The sequence below is a fragment of the Bos mutus genome, chromosome X (genome assembly GCF_027580195.1).
Source record: "Bos mutus isolate GX-2022 chromosome X, NWIPB_WYAK_1.1, whole genome shotgun sequence".
In the NCBI taxonomy this organism is placed as follows: Eukaryota; Metazoa; Chordata; class Mammalia; order Artiodactyla; family Bovidae; genus Bos; species Bos mutus.
In genome coordinates this window covers 27,902,290-27,921,418 of record NC_091646.1, presented here as the reverse complement: position 1 = coordinate 27,921,418, position 19,129 = coordinate 27,902,290, and the positions used below count along the sequence as shown (strand labels likewise).

The 19,129-nt window shown below is 45.6% G+C and overlaps 1 protein-coding gene across 2 annotated transcripts in view; it reads right to left on the bottom strand.

The window, feature by feature from the left end:
* Window positions 1-13,556, bottom strand: part of DOCK11 (dedicator of cytokinesis 11) — a 161,609-nt gene extending 148,053 nt beyond the window's left edge. Inside the window, exon 1 of one of the 2 annotated variants that reach the window (XM_070365836.1) lies at window positions 13,330-13,556. In XM_070365836.1, the coding sequence (XP_070221937.1) occupies window positions 13,330-13,431 (102 nt within the window). In that variant the 5' untranslated portion in view covers window positions 13,432-13,556. The remainder of the gene's footprint in view (window positions 1-13,329) is intronic. The other variant, XM_070365837.1, reaches the window with a different exon arrangement.
* Window positions 13,557-19,129: the final 5,573 nt, after the last annotated feature.

The window sequence follows — 19,129 nt, the reverse complement described above, 5'->3', positions numbered from 1 at the left end:
GGGTCAAGCCCAGGACACAGGGACAGCAACCCCTGGGGACAAGAAAGAAGATCAAACCCAGGGACCAGCAGTGGATTTGACAGGGCAGAACCAACAGCCTAGATGACTTAAGGCTCAGCCCCCAAGCTTTGAATACAACGAGTTTTCCAAAGTCCCCTGCTTAGGGCTCTGCACCTGGGGTGATGCCAGGCTGGCAGTGGACATCCGAGTAGCTCCTGCTCCACACTGAGGTAGCAGGGCGAGGGAGCTGGGCATCAATCACAGAACTGAAGTGAGAAAGCCCTGCAGAATTCTCCTCTGACTTCCCCAGTGAGAATTCAGCCAGACCATTTCATTTTGTTTGGAAGGGGCAGACAGAGGCAGAACTCCTCTGTAAGCAGTCACGTGGCTCACCAGCAGTGGAGGAGTGATTCTCCCCCAGGTCAGGTTAGCAGGGAGTACCTTCTTTGCGGCACAAGCACTAGAGCATGAGCTAAACACTCTGCTGGCAGAAGAGAGCTGTGGTGCCTATGAGCTTTCCAATAACTGTTTGGTTCAGTGTTTGCAACAGTTGATGGAGAGCCCTCCCGGATTTCAGTTCTTTCTGGGTGGGAAGTTAGGCAACTTAGAAGGTGGTATGCCCTCCTTCAGGTCTCTAGGAAATCATTCAATGGACCGAAGCCTTGAGAACTTGTTAACCTATGAAAATAAACTGGTTTTGCCAACAACATTCTTCTACTCATGCCATGAACATTGACAACAGGTCCTGTAAGGCGTAAATCTGGCAGTTTGACAAGTGGGAAAACTAAACTGCTCATATAAAAGGCATGGAGAGAAATATATATGTTGTTATTTTTGGACAGCACTAACCTGCTTGGGAAAAAAAAAAAAACATAAAAAACAGTTCCCTGAAAATGATCCCATGTACCTCAGCTGAACCAGTGTCCTGGAGATATTTTTTCCCCCATATCATTATTCAAACAGCAAAGAAAGGAAGAACGGCCAACAGCAAACAGTTCTCAAAATCCTTTGGCTGACTTTGGCAAGGAAAAATCTATACTGATCTTGCCTGCATTGCTCAATAACAACATCACCCCTCTTTTTTTCCTTCTGTCCTCACCTTCTACTTTCCCATAAAAGAGACCTAAGCTTGTTCAGAAATAAACACTGTTTCCCAATAGGAGGAGATCATCACCCAAACCACACTAAAAGAGATTCCTCCACCCAATCTATTGTGGAATCTGGCCCGGGAGCTAGTGCTTCTTTACCTGATTATGCCAAAGAAATTGAAACACCTGGAGTTCATTACCTGTTCTGTCATTTAGCAAACATGGGTGGCCTACAGCCTGCCTCACTTGAAACCATGCCTCTGTTCCCTTCTGATGGGAGAGAGGTGACGGCAATGCAGTATGCATTTCATAGCGACCTGGAAGAACGTGTGAGGGAGGTCAGAGACATAGCTGCAGTTTTTTAAAACTCTTCCTAAGATCAGGGCTATAAAAATACAAGGTCTTTTCATTGTCCAACCACCATTTCGTACAAAGGCATTCCCCAGCCTCCTGACCCACTTCACCGAAGCACTTCAAATAAAGATGTTCTGGTCTCAGAGGCTTAGAAGAACACTTGACTTCTTAGTTAAATCTCACCCAGTCCAATCTTTAAGCCACTAGGGAAAGCAACAGGAGGGAAAAACTGAAGTATCAGAGTACCTTCAAACATTTCTCTGCAGCTTGAAACATAACACAATCTGACATAAGCTGTTGAGAAAGGCCAAAATATAACTTCCTGTCAACAATAAACTCAATGGGCAATAAAAATAAAGTGGCAAAGAATGGCAGGAAATCATTAATAGCAAATTTTGGCATGATTGTGTGAGGCTCTGCATAGACAATAGGTAAACCTCACATCCCTGGAACAATTGGCATGTTTTCTACCGTATCAACCACAATGGAAACCTCTCCACACCATTCCTAATAGAACTGACCCTGCTACTGCAAAACCAAGATAACTGGGTAGAAAAGGACATTAATTTCTTGCTGCTACTGCTAAGTCGCTTCGGTGGTGTCCGACTCTGTGTGACCCCATAGACAGCAGCCCACCAGGCTCCCCCGTCCCTGTGATTCTCCAGGCAAGAATTAATTTCTTAGGAGACCTTTAAGCTTGAAACGTGCCCACTAAAATTACATGTTTCCACAATACATCTTTTAAAAGGCATTTGAATGTCAATATTCATTTGATTATTTTTGAAGTATGGATGAATGCATGAAATGAAGATTAATAAAGTTTTGAGAGGGAAAGGAAGGGTTGTTGAAGTTCTAGTCTTCCATACAGAGCCCAGTGCTCTTCTAGCCACGCTTTTGCAGGAACCATGATAAAGAGCCAGTCATAAGTTCCCCAGACCAGAGAACCTTCCCCGGACATGGGATGGGATGTTGTTCCCCACTAGACAACTAGCCTTCCCACTCATTCATCTGGCTAGTCTGAAAGCAGGAACTGCCAAAAACCCAGAGTTTTTGTTTTGTTCCTACCTCACATCCACTGGGCTCTCTGATATGACCCCGTCCACCTGAGAATGGCGGTTCCCCAGGACCTCATGGGCAGCCAGCTTATTCTGCCAAGAGGGAATGATTCTTAGCTCAGCCATGTATGTAGCTCACCCTCTGGGGCATTACCTGGAGCAAGGAAATAAAAAAGCAAGAGTAGGGATTCCTAACCTTCAAGCTATGACAAACCTAGACAACATATTAAAAAGCAGAGACATCACCTTACTGAGAAAAGTCTGTATAGTCAAAGCAATGGTTTTTCCAGGAGTCATGTATGGATGTGAGAGTTGGATGATAAAGAAGGCTGAGCACCAAAGAATTGATGCTTTCAAACTATGGTGCTGGAGAAGATTCTTGACAGTCCCTTGGACTGCAAAGAGATCAAACCAGTCAATCCTAAAGGAAATCAACACTGTATATTCATTGGAAGGACTGATGCCAAAGTTAAAGCTCCAATACTTTGACCACCTAATGCGAAGGAAAAAGACCCTGACGACTCATGGAAAAATACCCTGATGGAAAAAGACTCATGGAAAAGACTCTGATGCTGGGAAAGAATGAAGGCTGGAGGAGAAGCGGGCAACAGAGAATGAGATGGTTGGATGGCATCACCAACTCAATGGACATGCGTTTGAGTAAGCTCCAGGAGTTGGTGATGGACAGGGAAGCCTGGTGTACTGCAGTTCATAGGATCTCAAACAGTCAGATATGACTGAGTAACTGAACAACAACAGGGCTTCCCTGGTGGCTCAGTGGGAATCCACCTGCAAATCCACCTGCCAGTGCAGGAGGGAGGGGTTTGATCCCTGGTCTGGGAAGATCCCCCATGCCATGGAGCAACTAAGCCCAAGTGCCACAACCACTGAAGCCTGTGTGTCTGGAGCTCATGCTCCACAAGATAAGCCACCACAAAGAGAAGCCCGAGTACCACAACCAGACAGTAGCCCGCATTTGCTGCAACTAGAGAAAAGCGCATGAAGCGATGAAGACCCAGCATAGCCAAATCCAGGGATGCAAGGATTCTTCAATATCTGCAAATCAATCAATGTTATACACCACATTAACAAATTGAAAAACAAAAACCATATGATTATCTCAATAGATGCAGAGAAAGCCTTTGACAAAATTCAACATCCATTTATGATAAGAACTCTCCAGAAAGCAGGAATAGAAGCAACATACCTCAACATAATAAAAGCTATATATGACAAACCCACAGCAAACATCCTCAATGGTGAAAAATTGAAAGCATTTCCTCTAAAGTCAGGAACAAGACAAGGGTGCCCACTTTCACCATTACTATTCAACATAGTTTTGGAAGTTTTGGCCACAGCAATCAGAGCAGAAAAAGAAATAAAAGGAATCCAAATTGGAAAAGAAGTAAAACTCTCACTGTTTGCAGATGACATGATCCTTTACATAGAAAACCCTAAAGACTCCACCAGAAAATTACTAGAACTAATCAATGATTATAGTAAAGTTGCAGGATATAAAATCAACACACAAAAATCCCTTGCATTCCTATACACTAATAATGAGAAAATTGAAAGAGAAATTAAGGAAACAATTCCATTCACCATTGCAACAGAAAGAATAAAATACTTAGGAATATATCTACCTAAAGAAACTAAAGACCTATATATAGAAAACTATAAAACACTGGTCAAAGAAATCAAAGAGGACACTAATAGATGGAGAAATATACCATGCTCATGGATTGGAAGAATAAATATAGTGAAAATGAGTATACTACCCAAAGCAATTTATAGATTCAACGCAATCCCTATCAAGCTACCAACGGTATTCTTCACAGAGCTAGAACAAATAATTTCACAATTTGTATGGAAATACAAAAAACCTCGAATAGCCAAAGCTATCTTGAGAAAGAAGAATGGAACTGGAGGAATCAACCTACCTGACTTCAGGCTCTATTACAAAGCCACAGTTATCAAGACAGTATGGTACTGGCACAAAGACAGAAATATAGATCAATGGAACAAAATAGAAAGCCCAGAGATAAATCCACGCACCTATGGACACCTTATCTTTGACAAAGGAGGCAAGAATATACAATGGATTAAAGACACTCTCTTTAACAAGTGGTGCTGGGAAAACTGGTCAACCACTTGTAAAAGAATGAAACTAGAACACTTTCTAACACCTTACACAAAAATAAACTCAAAATGGATTAAAGATCTAAACGTAAGACCAGAAACTATAAAACTCCTTGAGGAGAACATAGGCAAAACACTCTCCGACATACATCACAGCAGGATCCTCTATGACCCACCTGCCAGAATATTGGAAATAAAAGCAAAAATAAACAAATGGGACCTAATTAAACTTAAAAGCTTCTGCACAACAAAGGAAACTATTAGCAAGGTGAAAAGGCAGCCTTCAGAATGGGAGAAAATAATAGCAAATGAAGCAACTGAAAAACAACTAATCTCAAAAATATACAAGCAACTCCTACAGCTCAACTCCAGAAAAATAAATGACCCAATCAAAAAATGGGCCAAAGAACTAAATAGGCATTTCTCCAAAGAACACATGCAGATGCCTAACAAACACATGAAAAGATGCTCAACATCACTCATTATCAGAGAAATGCAAATCAAAACCACTATGAGGTACCATTTCACGCCAGTCAGAATGGCTGCGATCCAAAAGTCTACAAGTAATAAATGCTGGAAAGGGTGTGGAGAAAAGGGAACCCTCTTACACTGTTGGTGGGAATGCAAACTAGTACAGCCACTATGGAGAACAGTGTGGAGATTCCTTAAAAAACTGGAAATAGAACTGCCTTATGATCCAGCAATCCCACTGCTGGGCATATACACTGAGGAAACCAGAAGGGAAAGAGACACGTGTACCCCAATGTTCATCACAGCACTGTTTATAATAGCCAGGACATGGAAGCAACCTAGATGTCCATCAGCAGATGAATGGATAAGAAAGTGGTGGTACATATACACAATGGAGTATTACTCAGCCATTAAAAAGAATACATTTGAATCAGTTCTAATGAGATGGATGAAACTGGAACCTATTATACAGAGTGAAGTAAGCCAGAAAGAAAAACACCAATACAGTATACTAATGCATATATATGGAATTTAGAAAGATGGTAACAATAACCCTGTGTACGAGACAGCAAAAGAGACAGCAATGTATAGATCAGTCTTATGGACTCTGTGGGAGAGGGAGAGGGTGGGGAGATTTGGGAGAATAGCATTGAAACATGTATAATATTATGTATGAAACGAGTCGCCAGTCCAGGTTCGATGCACGGTACTGGATGCTTGGGGCTGGTGCACTGGGACGACCCAGAGGGAGGGTAGGGGAGGGAGGAGGGAGGAGGGTTCAGGATGGGGAACGCGGGTATACCTGTGGTGGATTCATTTCGATATTTGGCAAAACTAATACAATATTGTAAAGTTTAAAAATAAAATAAAATTAAAAAAAAAAAAGAAATGAATACATTTTTTTTTAAGGCAAGGGTACCTGCTTCCCTTCTACCCATTTACTGTTGTCTGTTGACTTGTCACACATACACAAAAGACCTCCTGCACACCATCAAGCCCAGGAAAAATAATGCAGGCCAACAGTCATTCAGTGCCCTCCATGTGCCAAGCCCTGGCCCGCAGTGCTTCACATGCAACTCGCTGAAGCCTTTCAACAAACCCACAAGAGGGTTCTCGAGTCCCAGAAGGTTAAAAAACTGGCCCAAGATCACCCAGCTAATAAGCCACTAAGCTGGACTTTGAACCCAGGCCGTAAGCTTTCAGAGCCTACTCTGCCCTACTAAACACGCTTCACAGGCAACGGAGCTGAATGAAACTGTCCCTTTGCCCCAGTTACTGCTCTGGGAGCCTGCAGGGTGCGGCCCTGCAAGAGTTGGAAAGGCATCTGGCTCTGAGCTGATATAAGTGACATGCTAACGTTACCATGAACCCCGCTGCAGTCTGACAAAAGCTGAAGGAAACCAAGAGATATAAATCCCAAACAGAGATGTATCATCAAATGACCGTTAGGATTTACAGAAAAGGGGAAACCGCTCTCGCGCTTTCTCCCGTCTGTGGTTTCTGGCCTTCCCTTCTGTGTTTCAGAAAGAAAGAAAAAAGAAAATGGCACACACAAAAAAAACTAACAACTTTTCAACATACTTATGATTTTATGTGTCAGAAGAAAGCAAAAGCAGAGAGGTGAAGACACCTCTGAATGGAATTCCAACAAACGAGCAACAGGGGCTCCCAGGGTGGAGCGCTGGGGGTCTAGGAAGATAGCAAGGACTTCGGCAGCTCACAGAGGTCAAGTCAAGGAATGGCAAGATGAGTGTCAGACAACTGCCGTTTACTTTCTCCATTCTTATGTTTTTTTTAAAAAAAGGCCTCTGTAGTTCAGTAAACGTGGGCAATGCCAAGAAGAACACTTAATTAGCAGAGGCTCATTTAACACTAACACTGTTGAGCCCAGAAGGATCAAACTCTTGAAAAACCCTTAAGGATCACAAAAAAGATCGTCACAGGGCCCTGGGCAGAAATGATGTAACTAGCTGAAGAGAGAAGCCACACCACCATCTTCTCTATTTCAGTCATTTGCATACATCTCATCTCCCTTCCGGGCCTGACAGTCCCTCCAGGGCAGGAAACCTCCAGCCTCTTTGGGGGAAAGACGCTAGTGAGGCTGAGCCCTTGGAGAGGAGGCTGCTCGAGGGTGACCTAACTTCCCATGAAGTCTGGAGAGGCCGCTATTGCTGCCCGGCCTCCCACTTCCCTAATCACCCCCAAAGGTGCAAACTTCTTCAATCAGCTAATCTCTCCTACAATCTCACCTCACCAGCTGCTCAACCCTGGCTCTTCCTCCCCTTCCTAATCCCATCTGGGACACTCTTTTGGCCCTCAACAACCCCAGTCTTTTGCCAAAACACAACACTACACACTCTCTCCCTTCCCCTCTCATGGAACACGCTGATCCTGCAGATCACCCGGGTGGACAAACTTCAGCCATCTTGACTCCACCTCTCCCCATCCCACTTTCTCTCCCTCCCACTTCTTCCTTTCCCCACTCCGACGCCCCCTTCAAGACATCACTAAATCCTGTTGATTTTATCACTTCTCTTCTGCCTTATCTCCATTGTCACTGCCTCAGTTATGCCTTTGTTGTCCCTCTTCAGAGGGTTAGGGTATGAAATACTGCTCCCTTCTTTATTGTAATCTGTATTAGACCCTTCCAGAATACAGTTTTTGTTATAGAGAAATCTAGTAACAGTATTTCATTCGCATTTTGGATATGAGTCAAGAAGTCAGGGACTTACCTTTATGAATCACTTATACATCAGACACTTTCCAAATATTACCTTCTTTGACCCCACGAGAACTCCACAAGGTTAGGACAACTATCTACCCCCATTTCACAGATGAGGACAACAAGATCTGGTTACTTGCCTCAGTTCACAATGCAAGCTGGTGACAGAGGGCAGATTCAAGCCCAGGTCTGACTCTTGAACCTGGGCTCTGCCTTCCATATTTTAAGGAGGACACTGAAACCTTGGAAAGGAGCCCAAACAAGACAAATGTGATGGTAAAGCATCTTGAAACCAAATCATGTGAGGAAGGAACAAAATGAAGGCTGTTTGGCTTTGGGAAGAGACAATTTTAAAATGCCATGGTGGCAGTCTCCAAATATTTGAAGGGTTGTCATGTGAAAGAGGAAGCAAACATTCTGTGTGTCTCCAAACAGCAGAGCTGGGCCTAGCCTAGCAGTGGAACTTACAGAAAACACATTTCAGCACAACATTTTTACCCAGCCCTCTCATAGGCGGAGAGTGGCTAAGAAGCTAGTCCCCGTTTGTCAGGGGTGGTACAGGGGACATTCCTGCCTTGAGTAGGCAAGTGGCCTAGATCTGTGTTTCTGTGCACTGTGCACATCAAAATCACCTTGGGTTGTTTTTAAAAATACAGATGCCTGGCCCCACCCCAGACTTATCGAAACAGAATCTTAGGGCTAGAGACCGTTAGTGCGAGGATTACAAACCAGGAAATAAGTCTGTAAGAAGGTTCACTCGAATCCTCAAAAGAAGAAATACAAATGGCTAATCACACATGCAAACTTGTTCCACTTCAAGACTAATGAAAGGAATGCAAATTAGAAGAGTGTTATGCCCTTGATCACCTATCAGATTGCAAAGGTTAAAAAATATTAATTGCCAGTGCTGGATGCGGGGTGGAGAGAGGAACACGCACACATTCTGGTGACGAAACAGTAAATGGTAATAACATTCTGCAGCGCAATTTAACATCAGGTTTAAGGGGAACTTTTAATGCTAAATACGTATCTAATGTTGGAGCAAACAATTCTGGTGCTACATATTTATCCTAGATGGTCAATCTAGCAAGTTTGAAAGTACCTGCTCAAAGATGTTCATTCCAATCCATGTTTATACCTGCACTGTCCAAAATAACTTTATGCAGTGATGCAAATTTGCTCTCTGTGCTGTCCTACTTGCCAATTACTAGACACGTGTGGCTATTGAGCACCTGAACTGTGGCAAGTGCAGTTTAGGAGCTGATTTTTAATTAATTTTAATTTTTTAATTAATTTTAATGCAAATGTAAATAGCCACAGATGGCCAGTAGCTACTGTCCGGGAGAGCTTGTGTTCAGAATGCCACAAAATTATAGCTTCTCAAGGTATCAAACAATAAAGGATGATTAGCTATAATCCACCCACAGTGTAATTTTTGGCAGTCGTTAAACATGATTATGTAGACTTATATTACTGATGTCAAGAAATGTTCTTAAAATATGGATAAGTGAAATAATTATTTAAAAGTTTGTATGATAAATTTGTTTAACACATTCAGCTTAAGAAACAAATTCTACTATTTGATGCTTCTAAGTAACCTCTGCACTGGGCTTGCAGACAGATCCTTCCTTTTCCAAACCTGGAAAAGCCAACAGGAGCAGCGAAGACTATTTCATTGAGGGCCCAGCTAAGTCTTTGAACTGGAGTGTGCATGTGTGTGTGTGTGTGTGTGTGTGTGTGTGTATGTTAGTCGCTCAGTCGTGTCCAACTCTTTGTGACCTGCTATAGGGCTACACTTCTCTGTCCATGGGATTTTCCAGGTAAGAATACTAGCGTGAACTGCCATTTCCTTCTCCAGGGGGTCTTCCCGACCCAGGGATCGAACCCAGGTCTCCTGCATTGCAGGCGATCAAAACCCATTGCAACTGGCTTTATTATTTTGTACTCAATTAAGTATATTCCACAAATTCCCTTGGGAAGAGGGAGCAGGGGAGCTGATTCATTTTCAGGCCTTCCCTAAGTGCGAACCTAAGGAACACTTCTGGGTGTGTGTGTGTGTGTGTTACAGGGGTGAGTGAGTGTGTGAGTGTGTGTGTGTGTGTGTGTGTGTGTGTATGTGTGGAGAGCTTTTCTCTACTGGCCTTGTGTGCAATGGGGCCAGCCTGGGGACCATGCATGCATTGCCTTGCCTCAAGGGGCTACAACCCGTAATATCTAGCAACTCTTTCCTGATCCTTTGGCGCACAAGGAATTGAGGGTATATTCAGCAGCAGCAAGCAAACAGTTTTGAAACACCTACTAGGCGACTTTCCCAGGCTGACACAGGGACTCCTCCCAAGGGCAGCCAGAATACAAAAGGTTTATCAAATGGCTTTGTCCCCTCATAGGCACAAACAGCTCCATCCTGAATTCTAACAAAAACAGCACTAAAACTCTGCATTCTAAAATGTGTGTATATATGTAAACACTTCTCAGTTAATCACATACACTCTCAGGTTATAATATTCCTCCCCAAGTCTTTCTTGAGAAACCTCTGCCAGTGGTTAATTCTGTAATTATCCCTTTGCTTGAGTTAAAAGTATCCTTCATAAAAATGCCAAACTTACAGGAAAATGCAGCCACAAAATGGTCTTTCTTTCTCTGCTTCATTATTTAGTTAATAGATTCGAGGAAGTACTGATAACTGGATGAAGGTCTGAATACACAACTACATGCTATATATAGCCCAGGCCTTCTGAATTTTTCAAACAGTGAACAAAACTGAATGATGTTAGCAATATGCCAAAAAGGGTATAACTGGTTTTTTTTTTAAACAAACCACCTAAACAGGAAATTCTGTATATTTGTTCAGCTTGGTGGGTTTTCCAACTTCTAGTAAAAGATACACCACAAGAAAGCTTGATCTACAGCAGGAATGACTCCATATTGGAATCTAATGAATGTGACTCCATGTTGAAGCCCTAACTTGAGTGTCGTGGGTTTACAGCAGCAAGTATAAATCCCACCTCAGCTGTCACAAATAAACATTTTGGGTCTTAAATCAGAAAAGAATCAGACGTTATGTCGGCAGCTGCAACGTGCATGGTCTACTCACTCTCCAGTCACGCGTGGCTTTACTTAATGAGCTCTTGGTGTCAGGAAAACAGGGGCCAAGAAAAAGAGCCATTTAGGAGAGTATACTCCTTTATGATTGTTTCCTCATTTCTTAATTGACTGAACCACTTTAAAACAGCATTCACTAATGTGCTATGAATAATCTATAATTGACGTATGTATATAATCTGGGCATCCTCCTGATAAACACATATGTACACCCAATCCAGGCTGGAACTAATGAAACAAATGAAAATAAAGTAATCCACATTCACTCATCATTTTAAGGCATCTAGGATTGTGTCTTGCACACAGTAAGGACTCAACAGATATAGATTTAGATTCCTAGAATCAGTTCTCCCCACCTCCCAAAATTTCAGTGTGGACTACATACCAAAGTAGTAAATAAATATTCCTGTGCCTTGCCTGTTAAAGTCTGTAGCCTTGGTTCCCAAGTAAGCTAGATTGGAGTCTCCTCCCACTAACAGCTTTCTGAGCTTTGCCAAAGAGTCAGTGGTTAGGAAGGTACCTATGTTACCCCAAATTATTTTTCAAACCCGAAAACCTGGGCAAGAATGCTAATGTTAACTTTACGCTGCTGAGGGTGGCAGGTCAAATGCTGGTCAAATCCCAGTGGAGGTTTGCTGAGGCCCATTTATTCTCTTGAGACCATCTGTCCACTTCACAGGGTGTGGTAGAGAGCCAGCTACCCATGCTTAAGTAAGATTTTTCTTTCTTCCTGAATTTAGAAAAGGGTTTCCTGTGCAAGGGAGATTGAATCACTTGTTAACAATCACCCGAGATAAGAGCCCTGGTATAAATTCCCTACACACAGCTTGTTTTCCAATCTTAAGGGGCTGTGCTGACAATCGAGGTTCCAATCTGACCCCAACAGGACCTCATTCTACAATCAGTGAGACACACAATCAGCCAAGTCCATTAAAACAACATTAAAGGTCTGGGTTTTTAGCTCTGCTAAACAGCAGGATTAAACTTTCAAGGTTCCAGCCAGGATAGAGAGATTTCTTTAAAGTCACTTGGCTTTGCACAGTTGTAGCTATTAGGGATCAGATCTTTATCTCAAAGGTACATATTTTGCCTTTGATCCTCCTCCAGAAACTCCCACTAATGTCAACTTTCTCCACAGTTGGGATCAGGTCCCTGGCCTCCTTTTTTTTTTTTTTTGGCCTCCCTTTTATGTTGGTTTTATCAGATACTACAAGATCAACAGAAAAATTACATGGAAAGGCTGTGAAGTTCCCTTGAGATGATAAGTTGTTTTAACAAAAACAGCTCACTCTTAAATGGTGAAATTTAAACACAGCAGATAACTTGCTGTAAGGTAGAGGTACCAGAGAGAGATGAAAACGACCAACCAACCAACCAAAGCAACAAAACAAACAGTAATTAACCAGTCTGATTGCTTATTTAGGTTTTGATCGCTGGTCCAGGAAATTGGCAACAAGCGTCTTGAAAACAGAAGAGGCCCGTTAGTACCCGTCCGCTGAGCTCCCGAGTCTGACAACCCGAGGGTACAACGGAAGGGTTCCCAAGGGGTCAGCTCGCTTTCCAATCCCCATCCCCCAGCCCTGAGCGGTGGGGCTCTGAGCCCAGGTCCTCCATCCCCAGACTAGCGCACACCATCTTCTCCTAAAACCCCATGGGCCCATCTCCTCGCCTCTGGAGCGCTCCCGGGTCCCAGGGGACACCCTGGCCCTGCGGCTGCCGAGCCCGCGCCCACTCGCCCCGGGACCCCGTTGTCTCCAATCCGCTCCCTTCTGGGCGCCAGCGCCAGCAGCACCCCTTCTACACCCATCACCACCCTCTCCCCAGTAGCAGGAGGAAGTCGCTGCGCTTCCTCCGTTCTCACCGCCCGCCCGAGCTTGGGCGCCCGGGGCTTTTTGGGTGGGGTTCTTTTTTTGTGTACACGGTGTGAGTGTCTGTGTGTGTGTGTGTGCGTGCGCGCGCGTGCGTGTGTGTGCAAAACGCTCATCGCATCCTTCCGCCTAGGCTGCCTCAGGTGCGGCCAGGAGGGAATCAGGATCTCGCCGCGCCGGGGTCTCAGGCTCTTTGTGCGGGTCTCGGGGAGCAGGGTCCGCTCTCCAGCTCACGCTCCCCTCCCGGGGCCCGGTTCCGAGCCCCCGATGGCCCGTCGGCGTCCAGCCAGGCGCACGCTTCCTCCGCCGTGCGGGGCAGCCGGGCAGCCGCGGCGCTGTCAGCGGGCACCTGGGACTCGGACCCCCAGCGATGGGTGGCCGCGGCAAAAACTTACTGAAGCGGAGCAAAAAGCGCGGAGCGCACCGGGCGGCCACAGGCTGAGCCGTCCGTCCCGGCCCGGCGCGCGCGCGGGAAGCCGCCCGATCGTCCTCGCCTGGAGCGTGTCCCTCGGGACCCCTCGGTCACTCACCAGCACCACCGAGCTCCGCACGGCCTCCGACACGCTCTGCCGGAGCTCGGCCGCCGTGCCAGGCTTGCTGAGCCGCTTGGTGAATTTGCGCACTTCGGCCATGGCAGCGGCGGGCAGGTCTCGGCGGGCGTGCTCAGTGCCCGGGGCCGGGGCGGCCGCGGCTGCTCCCGGTGTTTACACGCCGGCTGGCCGGCCACATCGCAGCTCGGCGGCGGCGCGGCTCCCGCGGCTCCTCCTCCCGCCCCCCGCGGCCCCGCCCTCCTTCGCTCGCTCGCAGTCCTGCCCCACAGCAGCGGCCGCTCCCTCCCCTAGAGAGCCGGAGCTCCGCGCGCGAGCTGCGGGAGGAGGAGGGTGTGTCTGGCGGGGAAGGGTGTGCGGAGGGGGAGGGAGCGCGGGAGGGGGGCCCGGGGTCACGAGGGAAGAGGGGGGAAGTGGCAACCGCTCGGGCTCCGCCCGCAGCTGATGTTGCTGGTGCAGCCGCATCCGGGAAAGGAGATCTGGCTGCTTCATTTTTCGTGTGTATTTGGGGGGTGGCGGGGGCGGGGGGACACGGAAAGTCGCCAAGAGTGCAGCACGCTCTTCTCCAGCGCTCCTTTCCCACCCGTTAGGCTGCAGTGCCCGCTGGAGGGCTGGGGAACTCTAGCCTCCCCTCACCCCTCAAGCCCCCAGGGCAGGGGCGCCAGAGGGGCTGGGGAACGACGTGGAGCGGCCGCCTATTGTGTGCTTCGCCCGGGAGGAGTCACGCCGATGTCAGAGGTCGAAGGAGGGAGAATGGTTTTCCGGCCGGAGCGATATGCCTGGGTCACCTCCCCACACCGTTTCCTTACCCATCGGTCATCCTCACGTTTGGGGCGGTGGGGGGGCAGCCTCGGAGTCGAGAGTTGCTGTAGCGAACCCACCCCGCAATCCCCCCCCGCCCCAGTGCAGGGAACAGCTGGGTGGTGGGGGCCTGCACCTGTGGCAGGTTGTCCAGTTGGGCAGAGACTGCTGTAGGCCGGGGCGCGGGAGCCAGGGGGCGGGTAGGAGGGTGGTATTGGGAAGGCAATTACCTGGAGTCCAGAGGATTTACTGATCTTCTAGAAGCGTTTACACACCGTCCTGTCACCTCTCCATTTCCCACTCCTTTCCTTATCCTCTTCACCTTCCAAGAAATTGTTTCCTAAGAATCAAGGAACATATTCTGAACCGAGATGTAAAATAAAGATGTTTAAGACAGAAATAAATCACAAGCTGGAATCAAGATTGCAGGGAGAAATACCAACAACCGCAGATGAGGGTGAAAGAGGAGAGTGGAAAAGATGGCTTAAAACTCAACATTCAAAAAATGAAGATCATGGTATCCGGTCCCGTCATTTCATGGCAAATAAAAGGGAAAAAAGTAGAACCAGTGACAGATTTTAATTTCTTGGGGTCCTAAATCACTGTGAATGGTGACTGCATCCAAGAAATTAAAAGATGCTTGCTCCTTGGAAAAAAAGCTTTGACAAAACTAGACATCGTATCACTTTGCCAACAAAGGTCGGTATAGTCAAAGCTATGGTTTTTCCAGTAGTCATGTATAGATGTGAGAGTTGGACCATAAAGAAGGCTGAGCGCTGAAGAACTGATGTTTCCAATTGTGGTGCTGGAGAAGACTCTTCAGAGTCCCTTGGACAGCAAGGAGATTAAACCAGTCAATCCTAAAGGAAGTCAACCCATTGGAAGGACTGAAGCTGAAGCTCTAATACTTCAGCCACCTGATGTGAAGAGTCAACTCATTTCTCATTGCAAAGAGTCACCTGATGCTGGGAAAGATTTAGGGCAGGAGGAAAAGGAAGTGGCAGAGGATGAGATGGTTAGATGGCATCACCAAATCAATGGACATGAATTTGAGCAAATTCCGGAAGACAGTGAAGGAGCCTGGCATGCTGCAGTCCATGGGGTCACAAAGAGACAGACACAACTTAGCGACTGAACAACAAGACAGAAATAAGGATGTGAATCTTGAAAGTACTTGTGACCCTGTAAAGCCTCCTCAAGTGCAAAGTGAGGTTCTGCTAACTGCAGCAATTTTGTCTGGTTACTTAATGTGTTGACAGTTTGAAAATGACCAGTAATTTCTGTGGATCCATGCAGCGCTTCTAAGTGGATCCTACCACTGCCATAAGGGCACGTTCCCCACTTTTCCCATCTTCAAAGAACAAACAGTCACACCTACATATAGGGCATGCATGGTTGATGGCTTCTGTGAGTCCAGGGAAGGCCAGATCTCTTAGCAGCATGACTATTGCAGCAGCCATCACATTAGTCCCAATAAAGCATAGACAAAGTTTCCAGAGAGTTTGGGCCCTGGAAGTCCTGTAAAGGAAAAAGCCTTTTATCACCGATCTTGGCTTTGCACAGTGCATGTGTGTACAAAAGTTGTTAATCATTGAATGTTGGTATATCAGTCTGAATTCACCCCTCTGTTCCATGAGTACCTGTGTGTTCCATACTGTTGGTTACCTCCACAATAGCCATAACACTTTTTCCTTGCTAAGGGAGCAAGGTATCTGGTATCAGCAGAGCCACGGGGCTTAAGAAATGCAGACCCAGCTCCAGGTGATGAATTATGAGTGGTTAAAAAGAAAATCATGATAACCTTACTCTCCTTTACCAGTTGCCATTGTTCAGTCACTAAGTCGTGTCTGACTCTTTGACATTCCATGGACTCCAGCATGTCAGGCTCCTCTGTCCTTTGCTAACTCCCAGAGTTTGCTCAAACTCATGTCCATTGAGTTGATGCCAACCAACCATCTCATCTTCTGCTGTCCCTTCTCCTGCCTTCAGTCCTTCCCAGTATCAGGGTCTTTTCTAATGAGTCAGTTCTTTCTATCAGGTGGCCAAAGTTTTGGAGCTTCAGCTTCAGCCTCAGTCCTTCCAATGAATATTCAAGGTTGAATATTTATCCTTTGCTAGATTAATGGTCTTAGCTCCCATTCAGTTTGGGCCAATGGAATATAAAAGAGAAGTGTGGGAAGAGAGCTCCCACACTCTTTTAAAAAGAGGAAAAAAAAAAGAAGATATTTTTTTAAAAGAACTGTGCAGAGAGACCTCTGCTCCCCTTTTTCCCTGAGAGGTGTCTTTTCTGGCGATGCATCTGCTCTTGGCAGCCATTTTCCAACCACAAAGAAAGTCCAAGACCATCAAAGAGGAGCAGATCCAGAATCCAGACGGCATTGAATGGTTGAATCAACCTTACCTGATACTGCCTACCTCTGAGAAAAGTAAACCTTTATGGTTTATGCAACCTTTAGTTGAAAATTGTTTCTTTCAGTCAAAAGCATTGTTACTACTAGAGACTCTGTTGTAGCCACTAGAAGTATACAGGGTTGAACAAGACAGGCAAGGTCCTTCTTCTGGTGTAGCTTACCTGCTAGTGCTAACAGATGACCATGTTAATTACAGAATGTGAAAAACACTATGTGGAGGATTAAGTTAAGATGATAGAATAGGGAGTAACTGGAGTTGAAGACCTAATTTATATTGTTTATTAAGCTTCTTATTTTGTATTGGGGTATAGCTGATTTTTCTGGGCTCCAAAATCACTACAGATGGTGACTGCAGCCATGAAATTAAAAGACGCTTACTCCTTGGAAGGAAAGTTATGACCAACCTAGATAGCATATTCAAAAGCAGAGACATCACTTTGCCAACAAAGGTTCGTCTAGTCAAGGCTATGGTTTTTCCTGTGGTCACATATGGATGTGAGAGTTGGACTGTGAAGAAGGCTGAGTGCCGAAGAATTGATGCTTTTGAACTGTGGTGTTGGAAAAGACTCTTGAGAGTACCTTGGACTGCAAGGAGATCCAACCGGTCCATTCTGAAGGAGATCAGCCCTGTGATTTCTTTGGAAGGAATGATGCTAAAGCTGAAACTCCAATACTTTGGCCACCTCATGCGAAGAGTTGACTCATTGGAAAAGACTCTGATGCTGGGAGGGATTGGGGGCAGGAGGAGAAGGGGAGGACAGAGGATGAGATGGCTGGATGGCATCACTGACTCGATGGATGTGAGTCTGAGTGAACTCCGGGAGTTGGTGATGGACAGGGAGGCCTGGCGTGCTGCGATTCATGGGGTCGCAAAGAATCGGACACGACTGAGCGACTGATCTGATCTGATCTGATCTGATAGCTGATTAGGGCTTTCCTGGTGGCTCAGACAGTAAAGAATCTGCCTGCAATGCCGGAGACCCTGTTCAGTCCCTGGGTTGGGAGGATCCTCTGGAGAAGGAAATGGCAACCCACTCCAGTATTCTTGTTTGGAGTATCTCGTGGACAGAGGAGCCTGGCAGGCTACAGTCCATGGGGTCACAGAGTTGGACACAACTAAGCAGCTAACACTTTCACTTTCACATAGCCAATTAACAATGTTGTGATAGCTTTGGGTGACTAGCGAAGGGACTCAGCCATACATATACAGATATCCATTCTCCCCCAAACTCCACTTCCATCCAGGCTGCCATATAACATTGAGTAGAGTTCCCTGTGCTATACAGTAGGACCTTGTTGGTTATCCATTTTAAATATAGTAGTGTGTACCTGTGCATCCCAAACTCCCTTCATTTTAAATATAGCAGTGTATACCTGTCCATCCTGAACTCCCTAACTGTCCCTTCCCCCTACCCTTCCCCCCCAGCAACCATAAGTTCATTGTCTAAGTGAAGACCTATTTTAGAATAGATGGTCAAGGAAGTCCTCTTGGAGGAGGTGAAAATTGTTAGATTCTTGAAGGAAAAGAAGCAGCCAGTAAAGATCTAGAGGTAGAGCACTCCGGGTAGAAGAAATGACAGATACAAAGGCATGGAGATGGGGGCAGACTTAGTGTGTTCAAAGCCAGAAGACAAAAAAAGGCCAGCATGGTTGAAGCATAGAAGGAAATGGAGTGGTAGGAGATGGAATCAGAGAAGTAGGCAATTTCTACAGAGCCTTGTGAGCCATGGAAAGCATATGTCACACGGATGGTATGCAAACACCATCTGGTCATTATGTAGGCTCCTCGCTTATTCTTGAGACTGTAGGTTTCACTCTCTTGCTTTAGGGCTTCTGTTTCATTACACAAACATTAAACATTGTACTATGCACTGAGAGAGGATGCTGGATGAATTAAATACACTGTCCATTCTCTTTAGGGGAAAAAAAAGTCTTTTGGAGAACGTGTTTATGATACAAGGAAGTATGTGATAAGGACCGTACTTGAGGTGAAAAGGAAGATTAGAAGATCGCATGTGATTAGGAGTATTGAAGGCTTCCTGTAGGAGGGGGTGTTTGAGTTAGACCTTGAAGATGAATAGGATGTGGGCATGACTACACTCTCGTAATAGGCTTCCCCAGTGGCTCAGCGGTAAAAGAATTTGTCTACAGTGCAGGGAGACAACAGGAGACGTGGGTTCGGCATTGGGTCTAGAAGCCCTGGGTTGGGAAGATCCCCTGGAGGAGGCCATGGCAACCCACTCCAACAGAGAAGCCTGGTGGGCTACAGTCCATAGAGTCGCAAAGAGTCAGACATGACTGAAGCAACTGAACACACATGCATGCACACTCTCATAGTAAAGGGAAATTGTAGAGGCAATCCTACAGCTTCCAACAGAGCATTTTATTGGGTGGTTTCCACATTTGTTAGGTATCTTTGATTTCATCACAAATTTACCTATCCTAATGTTTAATTTAATGTTAGCCCTATCCTAATTGAACTTGAGATTCAAGTATTAGAAATGCCATTGAGCCTTTTGACCTAGATGTTCCACTTCTATGAATCAATGCCAAATAAAAACACTCTCATG